General features: G+C 52.9%; 1 protein-coding gene across 3 annotated transcripts in view; it reads right to left on the reverse strand.

The window, feature by feature from the left end:
* The window catches only part of GLP1R (glucagon like peptide 1 receptor), a 37,831-nt gene that overhangs the window by 9,090 nt on the left and 4,668 nt on the right, over positions 1 to 24,073 (reverse strand). For 2 of the 3 annotated variants that reach the window (XR_013992440.1, XM_081036330.1), the window contains exons 2-12: positions 21,101 to 21,197; positions 20,251 to 20,358; positions 12,639 to 12,757; positions 12,182 to 12,288; positions 8,570 to 8,723; positions 7,887 to 8,046; positions 3,338 to 3,398; positions 2,820 to 2,889; positions 2,608 to 2,696; positions 2,154 to 2,292; positions 1,148 to 1,189 (exon numbers count right to left, since the gene is read on the reverse strand). Coding sequence is in view for 2 of the 3 variants with exons in the window: in XM_081036330.1 (XP_080892456.1) it covers positions 1,148 to 1,189; positions 2,154 to 2,292; positions 2,608 to 2,696; positions 2,820 to 2,889; positions 3,338 to 3,398; positions 7,887 to 8,046; positions 8,570 to 8,723; positions 12,182 to 12,288; positions 12,639 to 12,757; positions 20,251 to 20,358; positions 21,101 to 21,197 (1,146 nt within the window). In the remaining variant the exon portion in view is untranslated. The remainder of the gene's footprint in view (positions 1 to 1,147; positions 1,190 to 2,153; positions 2,293 to 2,607; positions 2,697 to 2,819; positions 2,890 to 3,337; positions 3,399 to 7,886; positions 8,047 to 8,569; positions 8,724 to 12,181; positions 12,289 to 12,638; positions 12,758 to 20,250; positions 20,359 to 21,100; positions 21,198 to 24,073) is intronic. The other variant, XM_081036331.1, reaches the window with a different exon arrangement.

The raw sequence follows: 24,073 nt of genomic DNA on the forward strand, positions 1-24,073 counted from the left end.
GTCTGCACACCCATAGCAAAAGTAAAATTTGTATTTATGAGCTGACTTTTAAGATCTCTGAGCTCCGGGATCCCAGATTCAGTGAGTAGAAGCCACAGAATGCTGGGTCTTTGACGTGCAGCACTCCTGGGTCATCTGAGCTCCAGCTCCACTGACACAAACCCTTACCTGGGCCTGAATGGAGTTAACAGAGTCCTCAGTTTCCCCCCAGACTGTGGGGTGGGGGGTGCCTACGCATTCTTCCCTGCTGGGGGTTAATCTTCTTGTGGAAATTTCCCCGGGTGGCCCTGGTGCTGCCTGTAGGACTGTTATTTGTTTCCCCCTCAGGTAAGAATTGCGGGGGGGGGGGCTGTGGTATGTGTGATATCCACTTTGAAGGCTTGGGGTTACTCCAACACAAAGCTGGGTACCTCGGAGCAAGGGGGCCATCCGCAGACACCCACAGACACATAAGCTTCGTTTCCCAGGAGCGGACCACCCCAGGGGAGGGCTGTGGTCCTGCAGGGCCTATAGGAGAGGGTGCAGGGGTCAGCAAGAGTCCCCTTCGCCCAGACTAGCACCCAGGAAGCCACAGGAGGAACGCGCCCCCTTTCCACAGTGGACCGGGGTCCTTGCTGGCCTGCACAAAGAAGAAGGTGCTTTCTTCTTTCAGGTAGAATTCATTTGAATCCTGGCTCTGCCACTACTTCAGGCCAAACCTGGGGCATGTTTCTTACTCTTTCTGATCTTCAGTGTTTTCATGTGTGAAAAATGGGAAACCTGAAACCAGAATTTTATCAGGGATTTTTTGGGGGAGAGGCAGTGACAATGACATGAGACAGTGATTATGAAAGCCCAAGGCTGTGACTTGGGCACGTCTGTTGAACTACCTTGTAACAGTCACCACTATCTATTCACTCAGGACCTCCTTAACATGAGGCTGGTCTTCCCCGAGCTCACATATGGTTAGGTACACGTGTGTGCGCATGCGTGTGTGCGTGTGTGCGTGTGTGTGTGTGTGTGTGACAAGATGCCTCCAACTCTAGTGCCTCAGTTGGGTGGGGGGGGGTTTGAGCTGAAAAGACTGATGGGAGTCCCCATTGAACTACTCCAGAGCAGCCAATGGCAGCAGCCCAGCAGGGTCCCCACGTCCCTCCTCGGGCCTTACCTCATTGTTGACAAAGCAGTACAAAATGGCCACCATCAGCCCCTGGAAACGAGAGTCATGTCAGCAGGGAGGAAGCGGGAGGGGGGCGTCCTGCAGGCAGGCCCTAAGCTGAAGATCCTTGGGGTCCAGACTCAACATCCCCCTCCTCAGATTGGGCAGCCCCAGAGACGGGGCGCCTCCTCCTTTCCTTTCTAGAGGAACAAGAAGGCCCGTGCTCAGATATGGCAGAAGCTCTTCAACCATCCTCTTTGAGGAGGCCTGACCTGAGAAATACACCACCTCTGATCGGGGGCAACTTTCCCTGCCCCAGTCCCAGCCCCAGCCCCATCTGTCCACTCAGGAGCCACAAGGCTCCAGAACTGTGGTGTGTGTGTGTGTGTGTGTGTGTGTGTGTGTGTGTGCACGCGCACGTGTGCATGGCTGTAAGTGCACACACGGGCCCACATGCTGGTGGCCATCCCATAAGCCTCCTGAGTGGCTGGGACCGTTTCTTATATTTCTACACCCCCATTGACAACTTGCACCCCTCAGCAGCATCTAACACTAGTGAAGAGGATCAATTCTTGGCTTTGGAAACTATGTGACCTTGCAAATCTTGTTTTAACAGCTCTGAGCCTCAGTTTCCTCCTCTGTACAATGGAAATAATTGTGCAAACCTCCTGAGGTTCCATGAGGATTATGTACAATGTGTAAAGCAGCTGCCTGCTGTGCCCAGCAGTGTGCCCAGCACACACCCAGGAGCAGCCCAGTAGATGGCACTTGGAACGCCAGGCTCCGTGCCCACAGCTACATCCAGGATGGCTTCTTGTCCAGTGTGCTTATAGAAAAGACTGGCCTGGGTGTCAGGACATCTGGGGGTTCCAGCTCAGGCTCTGCTCCAACCACATAACTGTGGGCAAAGGTCACTTTCCCTGGGGCGTCAGACCACCCATCTGTGTGGTACAGGCTGGTCTCTGCCCCACCCTCACCCTGGGACTTGGAGATGGGCCCCCAGCTGGGAGGTCACCTGGAAGGAGGTGAAGGAGAGCTCTGTGAGCAGCTTGATGAAGCGCAGCGTCCCCCGGGCGTGCTCGTCCATCACGAAGGCAAAGATGACCTCATGGGTCCCCAGCAGGGGGATGAGTGTCAGTGTGGACTTGGCAAGTCTGGGGGTGGGGCAAAAATGTCATTCGGAACCTCCGCACGGACTCTTCTCCCCTTTCTATGCCCGCAACCCCCACCAAGGCCTGGGTCACAGACCCAAGTGCCCTGGGACAGGCTGCTCGCAGGGGAGGAAGGAGAGGTGACCCCAGAAGTCCAGGAGCTGACCAAGTACAGGACTGAGGGAAAGGCTTGGGGTCCCAGGACAGGCCTGGGTGGGAGAACATCATGCAGTTCTCCAAGCCCAACACCCCAGGATCTCTGCCTCTACTGGAAGGAAGGGCTGAGGGGTCCCAGCAAGGCCAGCTCAGTGACATCACCTGCACTTGATGTCCGTCTTGCACATGAGATTGGCTTTCAGTTTGGACACCACAATGCAGACGACCCGGACAAAGACGAGGAAGTTCACCTGCAGGACAGGTGGCTGGGTGGGGGGGGCTCTCCCCAGGCTCTCCCGGCTCCCCTGGGCTCCCCACAGCACCACCCCCGGGCTCGCCATGACTCCCTCTCCCACCCCCACACCGCCACTCACCCCAATGGCAAAGAGAATGGGCAGCCGGATAATGAGCCAGTAATTCATGTTGGAGTTCCTGGTCCAGCAGCTGGACAGGGGAGAGACACACAGACCCCAGCTCACAGTCTAGGTACAGGCATCCATAAGTACACACGGGCATACAAAGTGACACATCCAGAGCCCCAAATACTGCCCCAATCAGTCCCACAGACACACACACGAGTCCTAAGTACACAGTCACACACAGAGAGACACACGGCCCCTTCAGGAACCTACCAACACAGTCTGTGCCCTCAGCATCATACACAAAATAACAAACATTTTATTCACAGTCATTATAGAAGAATCTGCAGTGGGTACCATGTACCCAGCACCATTTGTCGTCATACAACCCGGGGAGGGTGGAGAGGCGGAATTAGAAAACTAAAGTCATAAATTAAGCTCTGGTCCCTCAGTTACTCCTCCCAGGGTCAAGGAACCCCATGAGGTTTGAAAATGGGGACCTGAGCACACTCACCCTGTGGAATAGGACTCACCCCTCATCCTCGTAGAGGTACTTGACAATGCCCCAGGGGATAACAAACAGCAGGGGAACACCTAAGAGGAAAGAGGGAAAGAGAGAGGGGAGAGGGGCTGGCAGGCCAGAGCCATCACCACGCACACCAAGGAGCCTCTCTACCCCTTCTCCCCGGCCTCTCCCACCACCAGCCCTTCTCCCTGCCTGGCCCCAAACCACACTTTCTAGCAGATATGGAACCTGGCTGGTCTGGGTGCATGAAGAAGGCAGGCTGCAGGAACCACCCTCCTGCCTTCGACTCCCCAGACTTTTCCCTACAGAGAGGTCCCCACCACATGTGGCTGTGTTAGAGTCTTCACCAGTCTGCCCCTTCTGTGTGCCAGGCACACTGCCAGCATTTGCCCCTAGGGTTCTGGCTGCAACACAAGGACACAGACACCTGAGCAGCAGAGGGACAGGGCCATCGAGCGGGGAGGACTTCCTGGATGAGGGGGGAACAGGGCCAACTCTCTGATGCCCTCCCCCCCTGCCTCAGTCCATACGCCCACCTTAGACGACAACGTCAGGCACCAGAAGCCCTACCAGTCATCTGTTCCCTGCCCGCACGCACCTGCAAATGGCTGGGCAGAGCCTGCAGCAGAGAGGAGCCTATCCTTGATGCGGCAGCCCACTGACCGCACAGCAGCCCACCGTAACAGCTCCAATAACAACAGCACTTTCTAAGCTGCTGAGACTTGACCGATATGGTGGCAGCCTCTAGGATGGCCCCCCAAATCCCCACCTCCTGGAATTCCCACGCTGGTGCAGTACACATTGTATCAGGCTGCGTGACCAAGGACACACAGCAGAAGTGTGGCGTGCCACTTCTGAGATTAGGTTATAAAAGACTGTCTTAAAAGGTTAGAAAAGGCTTGTCTTGGGCTCTTTCTCTCTATGTGACCACTTTCTCTGGGGGACACCAATTGCCAAGTTGTGAAGACACTCAGCCTATTAGGGGCCCCTGTGGCAAGGAGTGGAGGCCTCCAGCCAACAGCCAGCACGGTGCTGAGCTTCCTGCCAACGACCTCCTGAGTGAGCTTAGAACCGGATTTGCCCACCCCAGTAAAGCCTTGAGATGACAGCAACCCTGGTTGATACTTTGACGACATCTCTGTTACAGACCCTGAGCCAGAAGCCTGTAGCGAGGTTGAAGCCAGATGCCTGACCAGAGAAACTTCAAGATAATAATTATTGTTTTAAGCAGCTAAATTGTGGGGTTATTTGTTATGCAGCGATCGGTAACTAATATAACTGGTTACCAGTTCCTTGAGGGTAGAGCCTCATTCATCTTCAGAGCCTCAGTGCTCAGCTCACCCCAAGAGCTCAGTATGTGTTTGCTGACTTAAAATCGGATTGTTTATTCTCATGTGACAGATGGAGATGGATTCAGAGCTCAGAAGGGGACAGGTGGGATTAGAACACAGGGCTGCAATCCCACACCCCTGCCAGCCCCTTCAATGGCTTTCTGCACCAACTCTCTCCATGCCTGCCTCTATGGGTGCCCCTCTCAGGGTTGGAGATGGGGGTGTCTGGGATAGGTAAAAGTGCATGTATTAAGTGCATGGACATGGATGTGTGTGTGGTTTTGGGGGGTCTCCCCCAGGAGCACATTTCCAGGGCAGAACCCACTTGATAGCCTTTCGTGCCATCAATCACCCGGAGCCTCAACACATGATGTCACCCAGCAGCAGCTACGCGGTAGCTCGTATGCTTGTAGCTACTGTGCAGACAGGGATGGACGAAGCGGCAAAGCTGTCAGCTGACCAGCATTCCTCATCGGATAGCTCTCTCCTTGGCCATTTAGTTTTACACAAACCAGCCCTCTCAGCATCCATGATGCTTTAGTAACTGATCTTCATGAGACTGGACAAGGAACGAATGCCCCCCAAAGGCTCCAGCACAGAGTGCAGAGGCCGCTACATAGAAGATGCTCAGAGAGAATGGAATGAATGAATGAATGACGAGGGAGTCAATATTCCAATGAGAGAAGGGAAGCTCTCCAGGCAGGAACATGCCAACTCCTTGAGCCACACACATGTTCAGAAACCTCCTTGGGCATCCCAGGCTCATGCTATCCTCTCTCTGAGACCCCACTCCGGGCCTGGGGAGCTCGCTCAGGCTGCCAGCCAGACCTGGTGAACTTCATTCACTCATCAGCATTTCTTTAACAAAGTCCCTTTAAAAACACAGGCCCAGCTCTGCCGCATGCAAACATTACACACTCCCTGCTGGCTTCATCTTTCTCCCATTTAGCAAATCAACAAGACAGACTAGAGAAAAAAAGCTCAAATTCAGACACACAGAACCAGCTCCAAGAATTAATGAGGACCTCGTCTGTCACTTGCCTCCCTCCTGCGCAGCCCCCGCGTGGTGGGTTATGGGGGTACCAGGCCACCCAATGACTGTGGCAGCAGCTGACATGCCTTTTGGGGACTCCCTCAACAGTGTTGGAGCCCTAATTTTAATTGTTCTGCTCGCACATGAAGCTAAACATTGTTTCCTAAGCACGCCAACTTGGCCTAGGCCTCCTGGCAGCTCAACAGAGCCGTTGGCTCTCTGTGCTTCTCTCTGGCCTCCTGTCTCTGTCCCTCTGTCTCTCCCTATATCTCCCTGTCCAATTCCTCAAGAAAAAATTGCTCTGATTAGGGAAGGGGTCCTCCAGGTCCTGCCTTTGTGCCCCCCTCAGACCCTAAGCCCTGAGCTGGGGAGTGAGGTGGTGGGAAAGGACTGATGCCCCTCCCCCATTTCCCACTCCTAGACCTCAGGGCACCAACCATCCACTAACCACCGGCTCCGGCTCCCGCTCCTCCGCACAACGTCCCTTTGATTGTTCCTGCCTTCAGGTCACCATGGTGACAGGCACTACGGGTGCTGATGTTATTTCCCAGAATGGACAGACGTGGTCCCCCACCCTGAGGACAGCCTTCCCAGAGCTCTCCTGGAGGCCTAACCCCCTCCCACCCCTAGTTAGCTGAAAGGGTCCTCAGCTGGCCACTGCTTGTTTGACAGCTCTAGTGGGATAAGGAGGCCTCAGGAGGGCAGGAAGGCTGAGCGGGGAGGGGCTGGGCCCTGGGCGAGGAGAGACGGTGGGGCGGGGAGCAGAGAGCTGAGTGCAGAAGCCAGGCTCCCCTGCCCACCTGTGCAGAGGCCTGAGGCTGGCTCAGCTGGGCCCTGGGGAACTGAAGAGACCCGGAGAACTGAAGTTCTAACTTTGTATGACAGGAAGCGGGGCCCAAGGCATGGGAGTCAGGAGGCTGCTTCCAGCTCCTGCTCTGCCTGTAAGGCCCTCTTTGGGCCTCGGTGCCCTCAAGACACGGATCACATTAAAGCCTTTAGCGGTACTCTTCTACAAGGGGCTACACAGCAACACCAGCAAAAAGGATGAGTGTGAAGACAGGCAGGGAGGCTGAGAGGTGCAGAGAGAGCACAGAGTCAGGGGACCAGTCAACCTGAACCTCTTCCTGAGGGGGTGGGACAGCCTTGCAAAGGACCAGGGACAGGAGCCAGGATGGGATGGGGGACTTCCAGGGACAAGCTGGCTGCGAATGAGGCGGGAAGCCCCTGGAGGTCAGAGCAGCCAGAGGCAGGCAAATGAAGGAATGAGAAGGGTGAATGGATGAATGACTAGCTGGAGGTGGAGGGCGGGTCCTGTGGTGTGTGGGGGGAGGGACACTGGTAGATTAGGGAGGGCCAGAAGGCAGGGCCCTCTTTGGCTCCATCCCAGGGGGGGTGCCTGTGGGCCCTACCAGAGTGAGCACTGTTGCACCTGTTTTCCCAGTAGTGGGGTGGGGGTTGGGGCTGCTGCTGGTGGGTGTCCCAGCCCCTGCCCCATCACGCCCCTTTCTCATCGGAATCCCACATGGCGAGAGGCAGAAGCACAACCAGAAATGTTCCAGCAAAAAAAAAGACACAATGGTTCTCAGCAAACTTTTTTGGCTAGAACATTTCCAGCTGGGCTCCAGGCATATCCAGGGTCTGTCCTCTCCTCACCCAGCTTCCAGCCGACCCGCCCCGCCCTACTCGGCTCTCCTGAGAGCCCTTTTCTCCATCATGTGACAGCCATAGCCCTCAGCCCCCACCCCAGTGACTTCCCACCCTGCGGTCCAGGGTATTTCCCTCGGGACCTGGGCTGCCCAGGACTGAATGAATGTGGGGCTCCATCTCCAGAGGGTCTTAGGATTGGGGGTGGGGAAGGAGGTTTCAAAGACAGTCCCGTGACTGCCAACGGTATGGGAGGTGTATTTGGCCAAATAGAACGAAACCTCTGTTTCCATTAAGGGAGGAGGGTTATACAAACAGGGGAGGGTAACCATAACCCTGTAGTATCTTGACAGCCCCATGGGCAGTAAGTGCTGTGCCCAGGAGGAGTTATCCGGTGGGTCCTGTCCCGGGGCCCAGCTGTGTGTTCTGAGTACCAAGGTGGCTTCATGGGGGTCGCCTGAAGGCAGCAGTTTGAAGAGGGGCCAGGGTCTCCCCCCACATACCACAGGTCGGGGTGGTGGGGAGAGGGCAGTGACGGTGGGCCTTACCCCAGCCGATGCTCAGGTACAGCCTGAAGACGCGCTGCTCGGAGAAGACTGAGAAGGCCAGCAGCGTGTACAGGTACACACCCTCCACCAGGAGCCAGTAGTAATTGGCCGCCACGCAGTACTGCATGAGCAGGAACACCAGGCGGCAGCTCAGAGAGTCCTGGGGGCAGAGGAAGGGTCCCCCAGGGACAACAGCGCTGCCCCCTGACCGTCTTCCCCCCTCCTGGCCCCGCCCCAGCTGCTTGTCTACCATGCTGAATGCAGGACCGAGAGCTAACACCCCTGGGCCAGGGCTAGTGCTGAGAACTTGACTTCCTGACCTGTTTAGCTCAATGAATCCTCACTCTCCTGGGTGGAAGAAAGAATAATATCCTCAGTCAGGTAAGAAAACTGAGGCTCAGATGCCCAAATTAGCTTTTTAGTAAGTGGCAGAACTGGAATTCAAGCCCAGGTCTGTCTTCAAAGACGACTCCCCTGTGTCAGGCTGAGAACTCCCTGAGGGCAGGGTCTGTGTCTCTCCCAGAGGTTCCCCAGGGTGGACTGCCTCTCCCATCAAACTGGGGGCTCCCTGAGGACCAGGCCTGGGCAGCTCTTGCCTTTCTTTGTGCCAGACCTGGGTGCGGGGGAGGCCAACCTTTCCTGACCTCCCTCCTTCCCCATCCCTTCCTGGACACACCGCACACCTGGTAGGAGAGGAGCCCATCCCACTGGTGCTGCTGGGCCGCTGTGCTGTACATCCACTTGAGGGCTGCGTCTTTGACGAAGACGGACAGTGCTCGGAGGATGAAGGACGCAAACAAGTTCAGGTGGATGTAGTTCCGGGTGCAGTGCAGATGTCTGTGGGAGAAAGCAGGGCCCTTGCCTGGCAAGATGTCCACCAGTTCTGCCCCACAATCCCTAATTCTGAGGCTAACACGCACTTTAGGCATGTTTCTGGCTCTGGAACTGTGCTCCTGTCTTCCTTTCTCTAAGAATGCCCTTTCCCCCATTACCTTGAAAATCCTTTTGTTTAATTCAAGTCCTGCCTCGCCATGAAGGCTTAAGCTGTGTGGTCACTGCCACCCGCCCTCCCTCACCCCCCATCCACATTCTGTCCTTCTGTCTGTGGCATCTTCTTTTCTACAAAGCACGTGTATGTAACCCAAGTGATTTATATGTGAGGACCGCTTTCCTGAATGGGGACTTTGCTGTGCTTTTGGATGACAAGGCCCATGTCTTATCCGCCTCCGGGCTGCCTCACAGAGGCAGACTGGGACTTAAGCACATGGTAAGAATTCGAAAAGCACTGGATACAATTTCAATATCCTTTCACGTGAAAATGCATAGCAAACAGGAAATACGAGGGCATTTCTTAACCTGAAAAGCACTATTTACCCAAATTGGGAACAACAATCATTCTTAACTGAGAAATTTTAGAAGCACTCCCTTTAAAATCAAGAAAAAAGAAAGAAAAAAGGGTCATCTAGCCTTAAGAAGCTATCATCACGTCTATTTAACATTTGACTACAGATCCTCGCCACTATAATAAGGCAAGGGAAAAATGTATTAGAATTGGAAATGAACAAAATTGTTCTTATTTATAGATGATAGATGATCTTCCTAGAAAATCCAAGACAATTGACCCATAAATTACTGGAACTACTAAGAAAGTTCAGCAAGGTTGCTGATGTGTATGTTTATATACATCAGCAATAAACAATTAAAAAGTAAATTTTAAAAAATTCATTGACTATATATATATATATATATATATTTAAACTTTTATTTGTTTAAGTGTGTTTTTCCAGGACCCATCAGCTCTAAGTCAAGTAGTTGTTTCAATCTAGTTGTGGAGGGCGCAGCTCACAGTGGCCCATGTGGGGATCGAACTGGCCACCTTGGTGTTAAGAGCACCGCGCTCTAACCAACTGAGCTCACTGGCCGCCCCTCATTGACAATATTTTTAAGTGGCTACTTAGAAATACGTCTAAGATGGGCAAAATCTCTATGGAGAACACAATAAAACTTAAAATCATTCAAGAAGACTCAATGGACTATAACACCACATTCATAGGTAGAAAGACTCACTATCTTGAAGGTTTCAATTCTCCCTACATTAACTGGTAAATGCAATACAGCTATAATAAGAATTCCGACAATGTTGGGTTTTTTTTAATAAAATTTAAAAACTCATTAAGAAGAGCCGAAGGCCAAGAATCATTCAGACACCCCTAAAGAACCACTAAGTAGGGTCTCTTGCTACAATGAGAACCAACAACGTCAAGAAATGTATAGTAGCTATGGCACCGTGGTATTGGTGAAGGGACAGATAAAAGAGACCCAACAGACGGGGATACAAATGACAGAAACCCACCCCGGCAGAGATGACCTTTGCTGCCTGGCAGAGTAGGCAAATGGAGGGGGAAGGACGGGCTGGCAGAAAATGGCCCTGAGACAATTAACTATCTGTATGCATGGGAAAATGAAATTAAACGTAATATTCACCATAGACAAAAAAAAAAAATTCCAGGTGCATAAAGAACCATAAGGGTTGAGCAACACTTATGACCCTAGGATAAGGAAAGATTTTGCAAATATCAATTTGGAAAAATTGATACGTTTTTTGATCAATTGACAACATTGATTTTTATCAATTGATAACGTTTATTATCAATAAAAACAGATAAATTGCTACATTTCATTCCATTAAAATTAAGGACTTTTGTGTGTAAAAGTCACCATAAAGGGAGTGAAAAAATCAAACCATAGACTAAGGGAGGCTGTTTCCTGGATTAGTATCCAGGAATATATAATGAATGCCTAAGATTAAAAACAAAAATGCCAAATAAACCAATAAAAAAGTAAGCTAAGGCTATGAGCAAACAATTCTCAGAGTAAAACATAAAAACATGCTTGATCTCTTTAGGAATCAGGGATATGCAAATTAAAATCATAACGAGATATTTCACACACTTCAGATTAGCAGCAACACATATGTCTGAAAACACTAAATATTGCCGAGGATGTTAAGCGAAGGGAACTCTCACGTTTATTACTGGTGAGAGGGCAAACTGGTATGATCACTTTGGAGAACAAGTTACCAACACCTAATAAATTTGCAAAAGCACGTGGTAGTTCAGACTAGGTAGTTCTACTCACAGGAATGTGCCCCTGGAGAAATGCACAGGGGGTCACAGGTAAGAACGTTCATTGTAGCAAGGTTTACAATTCAGAAAACAACAACAACCTCCAAATGTCCACTGAAAGGATAATAGATAAACTGTGACATCTCACACAGTGCAGTACAGAGTGACAGTTAACATGAATGAAGCAGAACTACCTGTATCAACGTGACCGAGTCTCACAAAAACATATTGTGGGGCCAAAAATAATGTCTAACAGGAGAATTTATGTCCAACATGCCATTCAAAGTAAGCAAAACCCACACTATATACTTTTACAGATACTTACAAATGCAGTAAAAGTACAGAGAGCTGCATGGGAATTAGAAGCAGCCTCGTTAGGGGTTCTCTCTGGGGGAAAAGGGGCAGGGAGAGAGCGTTACCCTGGGAAGTATTACTGAGGGGTTCTTAGGCCAGACGGGGGATCTCGGTATCAGCCACTGTATATTCGGATCACTGAAATACTTCATAATAAAAGGGGAGAATATTCATTGAGTGCTCATTTATTGAGTACTGACTATGTGCACAGAATTGATGGCGCCAGCTGCCATGGGGTGACAGGAGGAACACAGCTTTCCTGTTCCTGCTGCTGGGGGTCTGAGCTCCGTGCCCTCAGAATCCCTCCTGCCCTTGAAGCCAGCCTCCCCGGCCTGCCCCCACCAAGTGCAGAGGTGGTGGGAAGAACTTGGTACTCTGGAAGGAATGGCTCGTCTAGGAAGACCTTTTCCATGGGGGCTGCCATGCTCCAAAGAGAACCGAATCTCTAAAACCCTGAGGCCTTGTCTAGAATCACACAAAATTCCTGATTCTTTCGGTTACACAGGCTCACTAGAGAGGATTTCCCCTAATCCTACCATCCACTGCTAAGGTTTGGAGTGTGTACTTTGTGGGTGTGCTTGTGCTGTTTGTTTTTCCTTTTCTGCAGTATTATACGCACACATTTACACAGTAGAGATTTGACTAAGTACACAGCGTCGTGGCCTGTGTTTTCAGCCTCATATTCGAAGGTGTGGGCTCACTGGACATCTCTTAAGACCCTTCCGCATTGTTCTTTGGCTTGGTGCCCCCTCCTCTATTTGGGCACAGAGCAGGAGTGAGGATGAGGCAGCACCCTCTGGGCCCCAGGTCCCTTACCTGAAGCCAAGGAGGATGGCCGAGGCGATGACCAGAGCGGAGAAGGACAAAGCGTAGCCCACTGTGTAGATGATGTAAAGAGACAGGAGCTGGTCCTCCGGGGAGCTCTGTGCAGCGGGGACACAGTGTACACGGTGCACCCACGCCCTCCTCTCCCACATCCTTCTTTCCCATGGGATAAGGTAGATGTGGGGCCCCAAGTCAGGCCCCACCAGGGATCCCAGAACTAAGAAAGAGAATAACCAATGGAGATGGTCCCGATTTCCACGGCCCTGTTCCAAGGCCAGAGAGGTGAACATACACCACCTCTGTCCAGAAAGCACGCTGTGCAAAGCCCCCAGAGGCCAGGGGATGGACAAGACCACAGACCAGCCCAGCCAATGCCCAGGGTCCTCACTCTAATGAAGCTGGGACCCTGCTACCCATCGCTGGCTCAGTGTCCCCATTTTCAACTCACTTTCTCCCCTCGCTTGGACTCTTCACATTCCGACAGGTCCCTCCAGGGCAGGCTGGAATTGTCCTTGTGCAACCACAGGCCGTCGGCTGTGCAGAACCGGTACACGTGACCCTGCAGCACTGAGGAGGAGAGATGCGGGGGCTGAGCCTCGGCCCAATGCCACATGCCTCTTATTCCTCTCCACCCTGGGATCACCACACTCCCCCAGGACTGACATATTGAGGTTCGTTATACCTCTTACACATACACACACAAACCATATAACCCTCCACCCCCACACACACACACTTGGCCTTCCTGCCCTGTCATATGCCCATTTGGCCCAGGGACAGGAAAGGCAATCACTAAGGTGAGGGCCACCCAACCCCACTCTCAGCCTTTCCTCTCGGCTACCCTGCCACGCAGTCTGATGAAGCCATGTCTTTGAGATGAGGTGACTCTGGCCCATTTGCGCATCCCTGCCGCCAGCCTCAAATCACACCACTGACAAGATTGAGCATGGACCAGTGTGGCCCTACCAGCCCACAGCCACCTGCTGTGACTTCTGATTCTCAGGACTCAGTGCTCCCCTCCCTCCAACACTCCTCAAGAACAGCAGGATCCTGGGAACAAAGTGGGCAGGGAGTTCCCGAGAGGAAGGGAGAGACACCACGGTGGCTCAGGGACCCCAGTCTGAGGGGAGACACAGCCCTGCCCTCAGGGAGCCCCAGTCTGAGGGGAGACACAGCCCTGTCCTCAGGGAGCCCCAGTCTGAGGGGAGACACAGCCCTGCCCTTAAGAAGTCCTAAGCTGATGAGAGAGACACAGTCCTATTCTCAAAGACCACCTGATTTAAAAGGAATACATAATCAATGTAGGGACACAGCCGTTGGAGACCTGCCATTCAAAGGTGGTGAGACTCAGCTCCTCCTTTCAAGTATCTCCCAGTACTTGGAGATGGCGACTGTCCTTAGGGACCTCCCAGTTTGAGAGGGGGGAGAGAGCCAGCTGCAGTCCTCAGGGAGATCCCAGTCTGAAGGAGAAAGGAAGCATTGTCCCTGTCTAGGGAATAAAGACTGTCCCAGAAGAAAAACCAAAAAAGTGCTCAGAAATGCAAACCAAGAGAGATCAAACAGAGGCCCTGCAGAGCTGTGCCCATTCACATTACATCTGGGCATGTGGACGCTGAGGCGGTCTCCCTGCTATGCCCTGCTGTCCTCCTACCCAGGCAGGTGGGTGACCTGTGGTCCCCAGGTTTGCTGAGGGGTCACAAGAGGGGATAAAAGGCTGACCATCTCCCTGTAGGAAAATGTGTCTGAACCCAGGGCTAGAAAACTGGGGCTAGAAAACTGGGGCCGGCGGTGTGTGCATGTACGTGTGTGTGTGTGTGTGTGTGTGTGTGTGTGTGTGTGTGTGTGTGTGTGTGTGTGTGTGTGTGTGGTGGGGCTAATATAGGGGGAGCAAGGAGGGAAGCTAGATCCAGGGCAAATTTTCAAAGATTTTAAAATTCTAAGGGACTGAAAATTTTAAAGACCAGCTTTCCCAGCTGTGGGAGGAAGGTGCAGTGTGGGGAGGTTAGAATGGAGAAGCCGCCGAGGCCCTGGGTGGCAGTGGCTGAGCAGAAGTTTCCAGGTGAAGAGGTAGCAACAAGAACTCTGTGGGAAGAGGTTCATTACATGTGTGCGTGATGGGAGCGCTGCCAGCCCCACGGCCCACCCCGCTAGGGCATAGGAGGGACGCTGCCATCTAGGAACAGGGGCTCTAGTTGACAGTTCACAAAGCCTCCGCCCACTCACCCACCGTTGTGACCTGCAAGAGACCTTTACTGCAGCATGTGGTGACAGCCCTCTTCCCACCCTGTCAGGCCCCTGCAGGGTCTGCCTGTCAGACCCTCGTCCTTCCTGAACGCTGATTTCCAGTCACCCACTGCAGCCCCCCTCCTCGCTCTTCTCCTTTCTCCTGCTCCCTGCCATGAACACACCCTGAACCAGGCCTCTGTTCAGGAGACAGAAGTATCTGGTAATACAGTGACGTAAGTCAGCGTGCAGCACCACTCCTTCTAGAAGGACCTGCATTTTAAAAGAGACCTCACCTGGAAGAGAAACAAAAACCTGAAAGTCTAATGGTGGGACTTCCGGCAGGCAGAGGGAAGAGCCGTGTCCCCAGATCCCCCCACCCCCAATGCATTTATGGACAAAATCAGGCAAGGACAAAGGCAGAAAAGGGAAGGGACCTGGTCTGATTTTAGCCACTGGAGGGCCCCTCTCAGGCTCCCGAATGTGTGTTATCTGCTGGGTGGATGCCTGGGATTCTTCACCAGGGGACAAGTGTTCTGACACGTGGCCAAACCAGTGGTCGATAACCCCAGAGCAGTGATGGGGACTCCATGGGGAATGAGATACACTGATGCTGGAACCTTCTCTGGCAGCCCGTTTTGAGGTGAGAAAAGAGGGAGGCAGAGGGGCCACGGAAGGGAGAGACATGGTGACGGGGGCACAAACTGTCAAACTACCCATTTACCCAGGACTCGGCCCACGGCAGTGTGGCCCTAATGACACCCACTTGCCACAGCTGGCTCAGGACCTGGCACTCCATAATTGCTGGTTCCCGCCCTTTGTGCCCCTTACACACACCCTCTCTGCAGGCTCTGCATTCACAGAATCTGTGTTTGAGCTCCTGCGCTATGTCTGATACCTTTGCACATCACAATAAGCACAGTTCCTCCCATTTTGCAGATGAAGAAGCTGAGCCTCTACCAGGCCAAGTGACCTGCCCAAGGTCATCCAGCCAGAAAGTAGTGTCAGGATTCAAACCCCCAGTTTTTTGCCTCCAAAGACCAAAAGTTAGCAGCCATTCTCGCTGCCATCAACAATGGCCATGTGCCATTTCTCCTCTGTCCTGCCCGTAGGCTTGGATTGGCCAGTGTCCTCCTAAAGGTCAGAGCCTCTGGTCAGGGCCCGCTGGGGGCCGGGGAGGTGGTATGTGAACAGATGTGTGTTACTGGCAGAGTGTCAAGGGATCACTTCGTCCCTGAGAGTCTATATGAATGCATCTGTCAATTATCCTTCATTAGCAGCAAATATTAAAAGCCAGGGCTGGTTCCTGGCTGGGCTGTGGTCCCCAGATGCCCATTTTGGCTGGAGGTAGAGTGGGTCGGGGCACAGCCCTGCTTATCAGCCCAGCTTTATCTGGCCCAGGAGCTGCTGGTAAATCAGTCAGGGGTTTGGCTCCGGTCTTGTCAACACCAGGAGGCAGCCGGCCACATGCCAGGAGGCCCAGGGATACTTCATTAAGTCAGACCCTGGTGCTGGAAACAAAACCCCCAATTAAACACTTCCCCTCCCGGAAATTGCAGTGGCGTCTGTAATCAAGCTAACAGCCACCCTTCCACGTGGATGAAGGCACACGGGGCTGAGGAGAGCTGCTCATGAATCCATTAGCTCCTGCATCCTGGCAACAACAGTGGCTGGCAAGGGTGACTGGGCCCCCATCTTACAGACTGGGAAGCTGAGATTAAGGGAGGGTAGTCACAGGCCTTCCTCAAAGTGGTGGAATGCAGGTCCATGGCAGGGCTCGGACAGAAGGCATCAGCTTGGGGTGAGGCTAAGAGGCAGTGCATTGCGTCATGGCCCATGAGAAGGCACTCAGGTTCTGAACCACACAGACTCAAGTTCAAATCCTAATTCTGCCTTCAGCCAGCTGTGGGACCTGGGGCAGACCTCCCTGGGCCTTAGAGTCCTCCTCGTAAAATGAGAACCATAATGCTCAGTTCTGCAGTGCGAAGATTAGGAGATAAAGCACGTGAAGTGCCTGGTATATTGGGAGCCTTTAAAAACATTGTCACCATGGGAGTCCTGCTGCTGCCCCCACCCTGATTTCTCAAAAGGGCACCCCTTCTCTGAGGCTGAAGCTCAGGACAGAACCCCACTTCAGCCAGAACTCCTCCAGCGCCAAGCTCCGGCCTCAGTCTCCCTTTAGCAACCCCGGCCTGCCAGGAAAGCTCCCAGTTCAATATTACTCGAGGCACCTGTCAGAGTTTCCAAGAATTGTGAGTGATAGGCTACTTTGAAAGCATTTTATAACTCTCGTGTAATTAGAACTAAGCTAACAAACAGGTAGAGCTCAGGAAGGAATGCAGTGAAAGAGAACAGAATGATTTGTAACAAACAAATCAGCTGTTTGTGGGTAAACAAAGGCTGTGGGAAGGCCCCCAGGCAGCAACAGGCTCTGAAGCCACTCCAGCCGACTGGTTTACAGAGAAAATCTTGTTGACACCAAGCATCTCCTTTGAACCCATTCCTTCCTTGGCTCATCTGCTCCTGCCCTCTCCGTGCAATCCAGAGTCCCAAATTCTAAACTATAGGGGTCCGAAGTCAAGAGCTGCCTTCCCTAGGCCGTTGTGTAGCTCAGAGGCCTGAGGCCTGGCCCACCTCCAAGGTGGTGCCTGGGTGTCCTCCCTTCATGCAGGGCCCTCCATCCCCCTTCTCCACCTGCCTGTTCTTTTAGGCCTGACCTCATGTCACCTCTCTGGAAGCTTTCCTGATGCCACACCCCAGGCAGAAAAGGCGGCTCTGACCTCCCTCAGCAGCAAATCCTGCACCCTTGAGTTGACCTCTTCAGCCCCATGGCGAGGGGTCATCTCTTCTCCCCAACACACACACACACACACACACACACACACACACACACACACACCCTATGGTCTCACTGGCATTCCTAGCTCCTGACACAAACCTAACCCAGGTGTCCTGTAATTGTTTGGAATTTAATTATTTCACTCATTCCTCTGCCCTGCTCTGTACCCAAGAAGGCTCACCCCTGTGGACAGCATCGCATGGCTCCCTGCCCTCTACTGGTTTGACTAATGTCGGACAGTGGCAGAAAGTAGGAGGGTGGAAGGAGACAAAAGCTGGCATATTTCTCCCTGGTTCCCTTCTTGCCTTGATTCGGAGGTTCCAGCAATGGCTTCACCCTTCTGTGGCCACAGCCCTGCTGGGTGACCTTTCCATCACCATGACCGCTGTCATGGGAACCCCACAGTCCCATTCCTGCCCCACTCAGGTCTAGGGATGCTAAGCTTCCCACAGATGTAGTCCTTGGTGCTTTATGTACCTTATTGGCCCTTTAGCCCTGTCCAGCCTCTGAAAGTGGCCCCTCCAGTAAATTCTCTTCAAATTCCCAGCTGAGTATGTTTTCTTTGCCAGGACCCTGCTTGAGACACCCCCGTAACTTCTGCCCACCCCTAACTCACACTGAAGTTTCTCTACAGGCTTCTCCCTTGATTGGCCCAAGAAAGCTCCAGTACTGCCCCCTTCCTGCTCCCACATGCCCTGGGTGGGGTGAGGGAAGCTCCCATGCCAGCCTCTGCCCAGGGGATGGCCAAGCCAGACCAGAGATAGTCATTATGCTGAGGGAGCCCGCACTCGGTGTCTCTGTGGATCCCTAACTCAGGGAGAGGGGAGAGGGAGGCAGAGTCGGTGATTCTGAGTGTCAAAAAAGGGAGTGAATTAGCTTGGTGACTGAGTGGGGGGGGGGGGTGCGGAGGCTGGCAGGGGGCCTGTGCAGCGGCCGTTATCTTCATATAGAAAGCAATAAAACTGTGTTCGCTCATAAACGGGCACCACCAGGACCTATTTCCTGCTCAAATAAAATTAAAGGTGATGAATGGAGCCCAGAGCAGCAGGCAGAGCTGGGGGCATCTTAGTGCTGAGTTATGAACCCTGTCCTGCGCCTGGCTCCCAGGGGTCTAGAAGGACAGCCCAGGCTGGCCAAGGAGCCAGTCTCAAACCTTTGGGAGGCAGGGAAAGTGGGTATTGTGGGAGATGGGTGAGGTAAGTAGGGTGGGCGGAAAAAATTAACAGCAACCATTACTCAAGGATCTGTAACCTTCCCAACACCCCCATCACCTGGCTCTGTCCCATGTCCTAGGTGAGCCAGCTGAGGCACAGAGAGGTCTGGGAATTCACTCAAGCTCACACAGCCACTCAGAACACTAGCAAGCAGAACCATTAGATCATAAGACTCAATTCTTCCATTGACAGGGAGAGGGCAGGCAGCTCACTGCCAGCAGAGGCCCAGGCCATTCAGCTGTCTCCGTGCCCAGGAACACGTATATGCATACATACAAACACACACACACATACACACACGCATGCATACACATTCAAGGAAGCGTGGTGTAGCAATGAAACACTGAGTCTAAATCATATTCGTGACTGAGTCCTGGGTCTGCTACTCCCAAGCTGTGTGAGCTTGGAAAAGTCACTTAGTATCCCTGTGCTCAGTTTCCATCTCCATAAAATGGGAGGATAATCAGAGTACTGGCCTCATAGGGTTGTTGTGAGGATGAAATGAGTGTAGGTATGTAAAGTGCTTACAGCAGGTCACAAAAGTGCTGTGTGAAGGCACTCTCTGTGTCCTAGCCAGGTGCCTACCCCTTTCCAGGCTGACTCTCCCAGTGTCCCTTCAGGGAGAGGCAGGTGTCCTGGGAGGGTGGAGAAAGAGAGAGTGCCTCTTTAGGACTCCTGCTGGCGCTTCATCTAACCTGAGTCCTGAGCTCTGAGGTGAAGTTCATGCCAGGCCCGTCCAGGTGCCCTGGTGTTCCACTGAGGGGCCGCCTCCTCCAGGAAGACAGCTGGCTTTCCACAGTATAACCTCATTCTCACACTTGCTTCTGGGCTGGTTTCTGCTTGGTCCCTTCAAGGCACAGTGGTTAAGAACACAGGCTGGGTTCAAATCCTGGCTCTGCCATTTACCACGTCATTTGAAGGAAGTGGCTTATACTTTCAGGGGCCTGTTTTCTCATCTGTACAGGAAGCATAACCACGGGGTAAAGATGAAACAAACAGCCAGCTCTTAGGGCTATTTGGCACAGAGCAGGTCCTCCATAAATATTAGCTATTGTTGTAATTAGTATTATTATGAGAGAGTGTCTTTTTCCCCCTTACCGAGCTCCTTGAGGCAGGGCGCTTGTCTCCTGTTAGCCTCTCTGGTGCCTTAGATAGATGGGAGGGGTGGGGTGGAGGGTCACACTAACTACTCTTCCAGTCAAAGTTCCCCTGTAGCTCCTGTAAGTACTCCAGTGACCCTCTCACTTACCTGGTCACACCTTTCCCAGTGCACGGTGTCCCCACAGTCAGGAGTGAGGGCCTGAGGGACAACCCCACCATTGCCCTGGTCCCTACTCCCACCTGGGTTCAGCTGACTAGTGAACCCCTGAAGAGTCAGGAGGTGGCCAGGTGGGGGGCACTACAAACACCCACCATACATACATACAGATACATCAGAGCAAAGACACCTCTGGGTACTGCCCCTCCCTGAACCCCCAGTATCTGTTCCCACCTGGCTCCTTTCCTGACTACTGGATGAGGAGTTCACATTTCTCTTAAGTCAGACCCCACACTTCCCCCCACCCCACCTGTCAGCACAGGCCCCAGGCCCAGGTTACACCTGATACCCCTTCTTCTCCCCTCAAAGACAGGCAGACCACGCATAAGGAGACCGAAAGTCCTTCTGGGGTGGGGAGGGCTGTCTCAGTGGAAAGGAAGCAGCATGCACCGGGCCCCAGCTCCACCCCCACCCTGGCCTCTTGGACTTGAAGAAAGGTAGTCTATGTGTAGGGGAAGGGACTCACCGCTGTTGGCCCAGGGCAGGTACCAGGGGCAGCTGACATTCACGAAGGAGCCGGGCAGCCCGTCTGGCCAGCAGGCATAGTCGTCAAAAGTCCGGTTGCAGAACAGGCCTGGGTGCAGGGGAACAGTCCTGAGTCCAGGCCTGACCGTGGCACTGCCCCTCTTCTCTCCTCCCCACCATGGAGGCTTGCTGGCAGGGCAGAAACCTGCACTCCGTGAATGGCTAGCACTTGCTGTATGCCACTTTCCTCACCCGGCAGGTGCCAAGCGAGGGGACTTGGCCACTTACCAACAGTGAGACTGAGCACATTACTTAATGACTCTGTTCTCTCATCTGTAAAATGGGGGCAATCCTGGTCCCACAGGGCTTTGTGGGGACAAACAGTGTATGCTATGTAGATGCCTGAGCACAGTAAGTGCTCAATAAACTATAAGCCTATTCTTAAATTATACATCACAGGTGAGGAGGAAATGGTAGCTCACATGAGCTTTCTAAGGTCACCGTGTTATGATTGTGGGTCAGGATTTGAACCCAGGCCTGTCTCCAATATTGCGCTCTTTAAAAACTAGCCCCCTCCCCAGATACATTTATTCCTATAAATATGTTGATTGGGTGGGCCTCCAGCCCCTGCACAGGCCGTGAAGTGTTGAAGAGGACACAGAATGGAAAGGCCAGGTCCCTGCTCCTGAGGGACCCAAGCTGAAGACAAGGGGGGATAGACAGCAATGAGATGGCAGCCCAAGGCAAAGGGCAGACATGGCATCCCAGAGAAGCAAATGATGCCCAGCCGTGGCTTTGGGGTCTTCAAGCCTTCAGGGAGTTGGTTGGTTGAGGGCCCCACCTGGACTCACCTGTGGCTGGGGGTGGAGCCTCAGTCAGGAAGCGCTGGCACTGGCGGCGATATTCTCGCCATTTCTGCACAGTCTCTGAGAGGGACACAGTGGCACCCTGGGGGGAAGGGCATAAACGGGGGGCCCTTGGATGCAGCCAACCTCTCTTCTAACCCTGCCCCCCACACCCTGGGTTGCTTGATCTTCCAGGGACCTCAGAGCCCCAAACTCCACCAGGCATTGGCATCTCTGAGAGAAGGGGAGGACAAATTGCCGCTGCAGAGGGCTCTGGGGAAATGTTTTTACATCTTTGTTCCTCCCAGGGGACCGGCGCACAGCTTGATGTGTAGCAGTGCCCAGCAAATGTCTACTGACTTGCTGCTTTTGGGGTGAGTGGGGGGGGGGGGCGTGTCGCATCACGGTCTCATCTGACCCCACCTAGGACAGAGCTCCTGAGGGCCTCGAGCTTTGTGACTGCCATGGGCTCCTTTCCCAGGGCCCATCAGCCTGCCTGTAAACTTCTCACTCTTTCAACCATTCTAGCAGGGGAAATGCAGGCCCAGAGTGGGAGAGGGACTCAGTGAAGGTCACACAGCACCCCAAGGAGAAGAGCTGAGGCCAGATCCCGGAGTCCCCCAGGTCAGTGACTGTGACGGAGTATTGGAGGGTGTGGGGTGTGGAGGGATTCAGTTTCTCAGAGCCTGGTAATGCGACTCCATTATATCCCTCAGGCACAACCAATGATGCCAGTGGGGGGCCAACATGGACCCCACCCCCATGTCCCCTTTTAACATAACAACATAGATCAAATATTCAAATCAGCTTCTATCAACTGGCACGGGAGGAGTCCTGAAAGGTCTAGAACACGGACATCAGGCCTGCAATGGGAGGGACCCCCGCTCTGTGAACAAGGGAATATAATCTCAATTTTCAGATGAGGTGGTAACAGAACTGGCTTTTTAGCAGAGACCCAAACGGAGAATGGTCCCTTCTGAACATTTTTGTGCACTTCCTTTAGATACGTCTTGGGGCTGTGTTTCTTTTTCATTTCTATTTTTTCCTGACGAGGCTCAAGATTATAAATATTCTTCATGTAGAGGCTGCAGATGCTGAAATGACCAGGGAGCCTCTTGTATAAAATTTAGGGCTTATACATAATTTAAAACAAAATTTGACTGTTTTGAAATCACAAAAATATACACGTGTGCTGAAATCTAAACAGCTTGCTTTTGGACGGGTGGGGCTTACCCACTTGCCGGATCTGGTTTCTGAGTAACCCTTCCCCAGTTTAAGCTGAGTTCTGTTTTATAAGGCACCACCCCTAAAGACACCGGCTGTCATGTGGGGGTCCCTACAGATTAGGAAGCCCCAAGGAGGGGACCAAGCTTGCTTAAGCCCCAGACACATTCTTGGAGTGAGTGTGCTGAGGCCAGAGGTGGGGCTACCTGAGGGCAAAGTCAAGTGTAATTGTTAATAAATAAGCAAGTAAGTAAATAAATAAATAAAATGAACACGAAATCAAACTCAACAACAGCAAAGGCAGCGGCATGATTTTAGCTATAACTGAGGGGTCACTGTCTTCACTAGAGCCAGGCCTGGTGTATCAACCCCCACCCCACCCAAACCCCTTTTCCTTCTCCTAGTCCCTGAATGCAGCAGCTACTGGTGCTGGGAGCGGGGAGAGGCTGGGGAGATTGCCCCTTGATCTCTCTTTCTAGGAGGAAAGCAGGCAGGAAGCAAGGTCACTGCTGGGAACTGGGGCAGAAGGTATACCTGGGCCAACGAGTGGGGACAAGGACACCCATGGAAACCAGAAGTCTCAGGGTGGGGGTGGGGTGTAGGGTTAAGGCTAAGGTCAGCAGCACGAAGGCCCGCCTGGCCCAACACCCAGGCAGCTTCGAGACAGAGGCCGCCCTGTCACCTGCTCTGAGCAGCGCTTCAGATATGAAATTACCTTCAGACTGGGGCCCCTGAGGGCAGGGCTGTGTCCCCCCTCAGACTGGGGCTCCAGTTATAAAATGAATAAGTCATGGGGATGTAATGTACAACATAAGTAATATAGTCCATAATATGGTAATAACCATTTATAGTGGCAGATGGTCACTAGACTTGTCGTAATGATCACGTCATAAGTTATATAAATGATGTATCACTATGTTGTACATCTGAAACTAATATATATTATGTCAACTGTAATTAAAAATAAATTTTAAAAAAGTACTATGAGAACACACACACGCACACACGGCTGTGTCTCTCTCCTCAGAAAGAGAGCTTCCTGACAACAGGGGTCCTCTGTCTTCTTCTTGTACCAGCTCAGTCTCCAAATACTGCTCATCCCCGCCCCCTGCCCCCAGCACAAACTACCCAGACCTCAGGCCTCTCCCCAACCTGGTGTTTATGGAAGCCATGTTGTGCCAGGCTCTGGGTGGTGGTGGGGGAATATGGGGGGACACAAACATACAGGACACAGCCCTGGCCTGAGAGAGTCCCCAGGCCACCTGTGGGGGGTGGGGGTGGGGTCAAATGCTTTTCTGAACAGAACAGAGAAGGCAGTGGGAGAACGTGCTCAGGGAGGGGTTGGGGCAGGGCTCAGTGTCCACTCCAGAGCCCTGGGGGACTCTGGGGACGGTGAGCTGGGGTGAAGCGGGGTGGGTGGGGGAGAGCATGGGCTAGCAAGGGTGGAGGGTGGGCATTTCGGCAGAAGGCCTCCGCCGGGACAAAGGTGCAGCGGTGGGGACATGGATGGTCCGAGGAACAGAGGAAAGCCTTGACTGATGTGCAGGAGGACCTTCTGGGTCAGGGGGAGAGCGGCGGGCAGGAGCTGGGACAGAGGCCTGGATCTGGTCTGGGCAGGGCTGCGGCCGCCCAGCGCAGCAGGGCCCGGGAGCTCAGGTGAGCACAGAAACAGAGGAGGCAGGACAGCCCTGGCTTTGGACTCAGACCTGGGCCTGACCCAGGGCCAGATAATAAATAAGTCCCTCAGAAACTAAA

Source organism: Rhinolophus hipposideros (assembly GCF_964194185.1).
Source record: "Rhinolophus hipposideros genome assembly, chromosome: 3".
NCBI lineage: Eukaryota > Metazoa > Chordata > Mammalia > Chiroptera > Rhinolophidae > Rhinolophus > Rhinolophus hipposideros.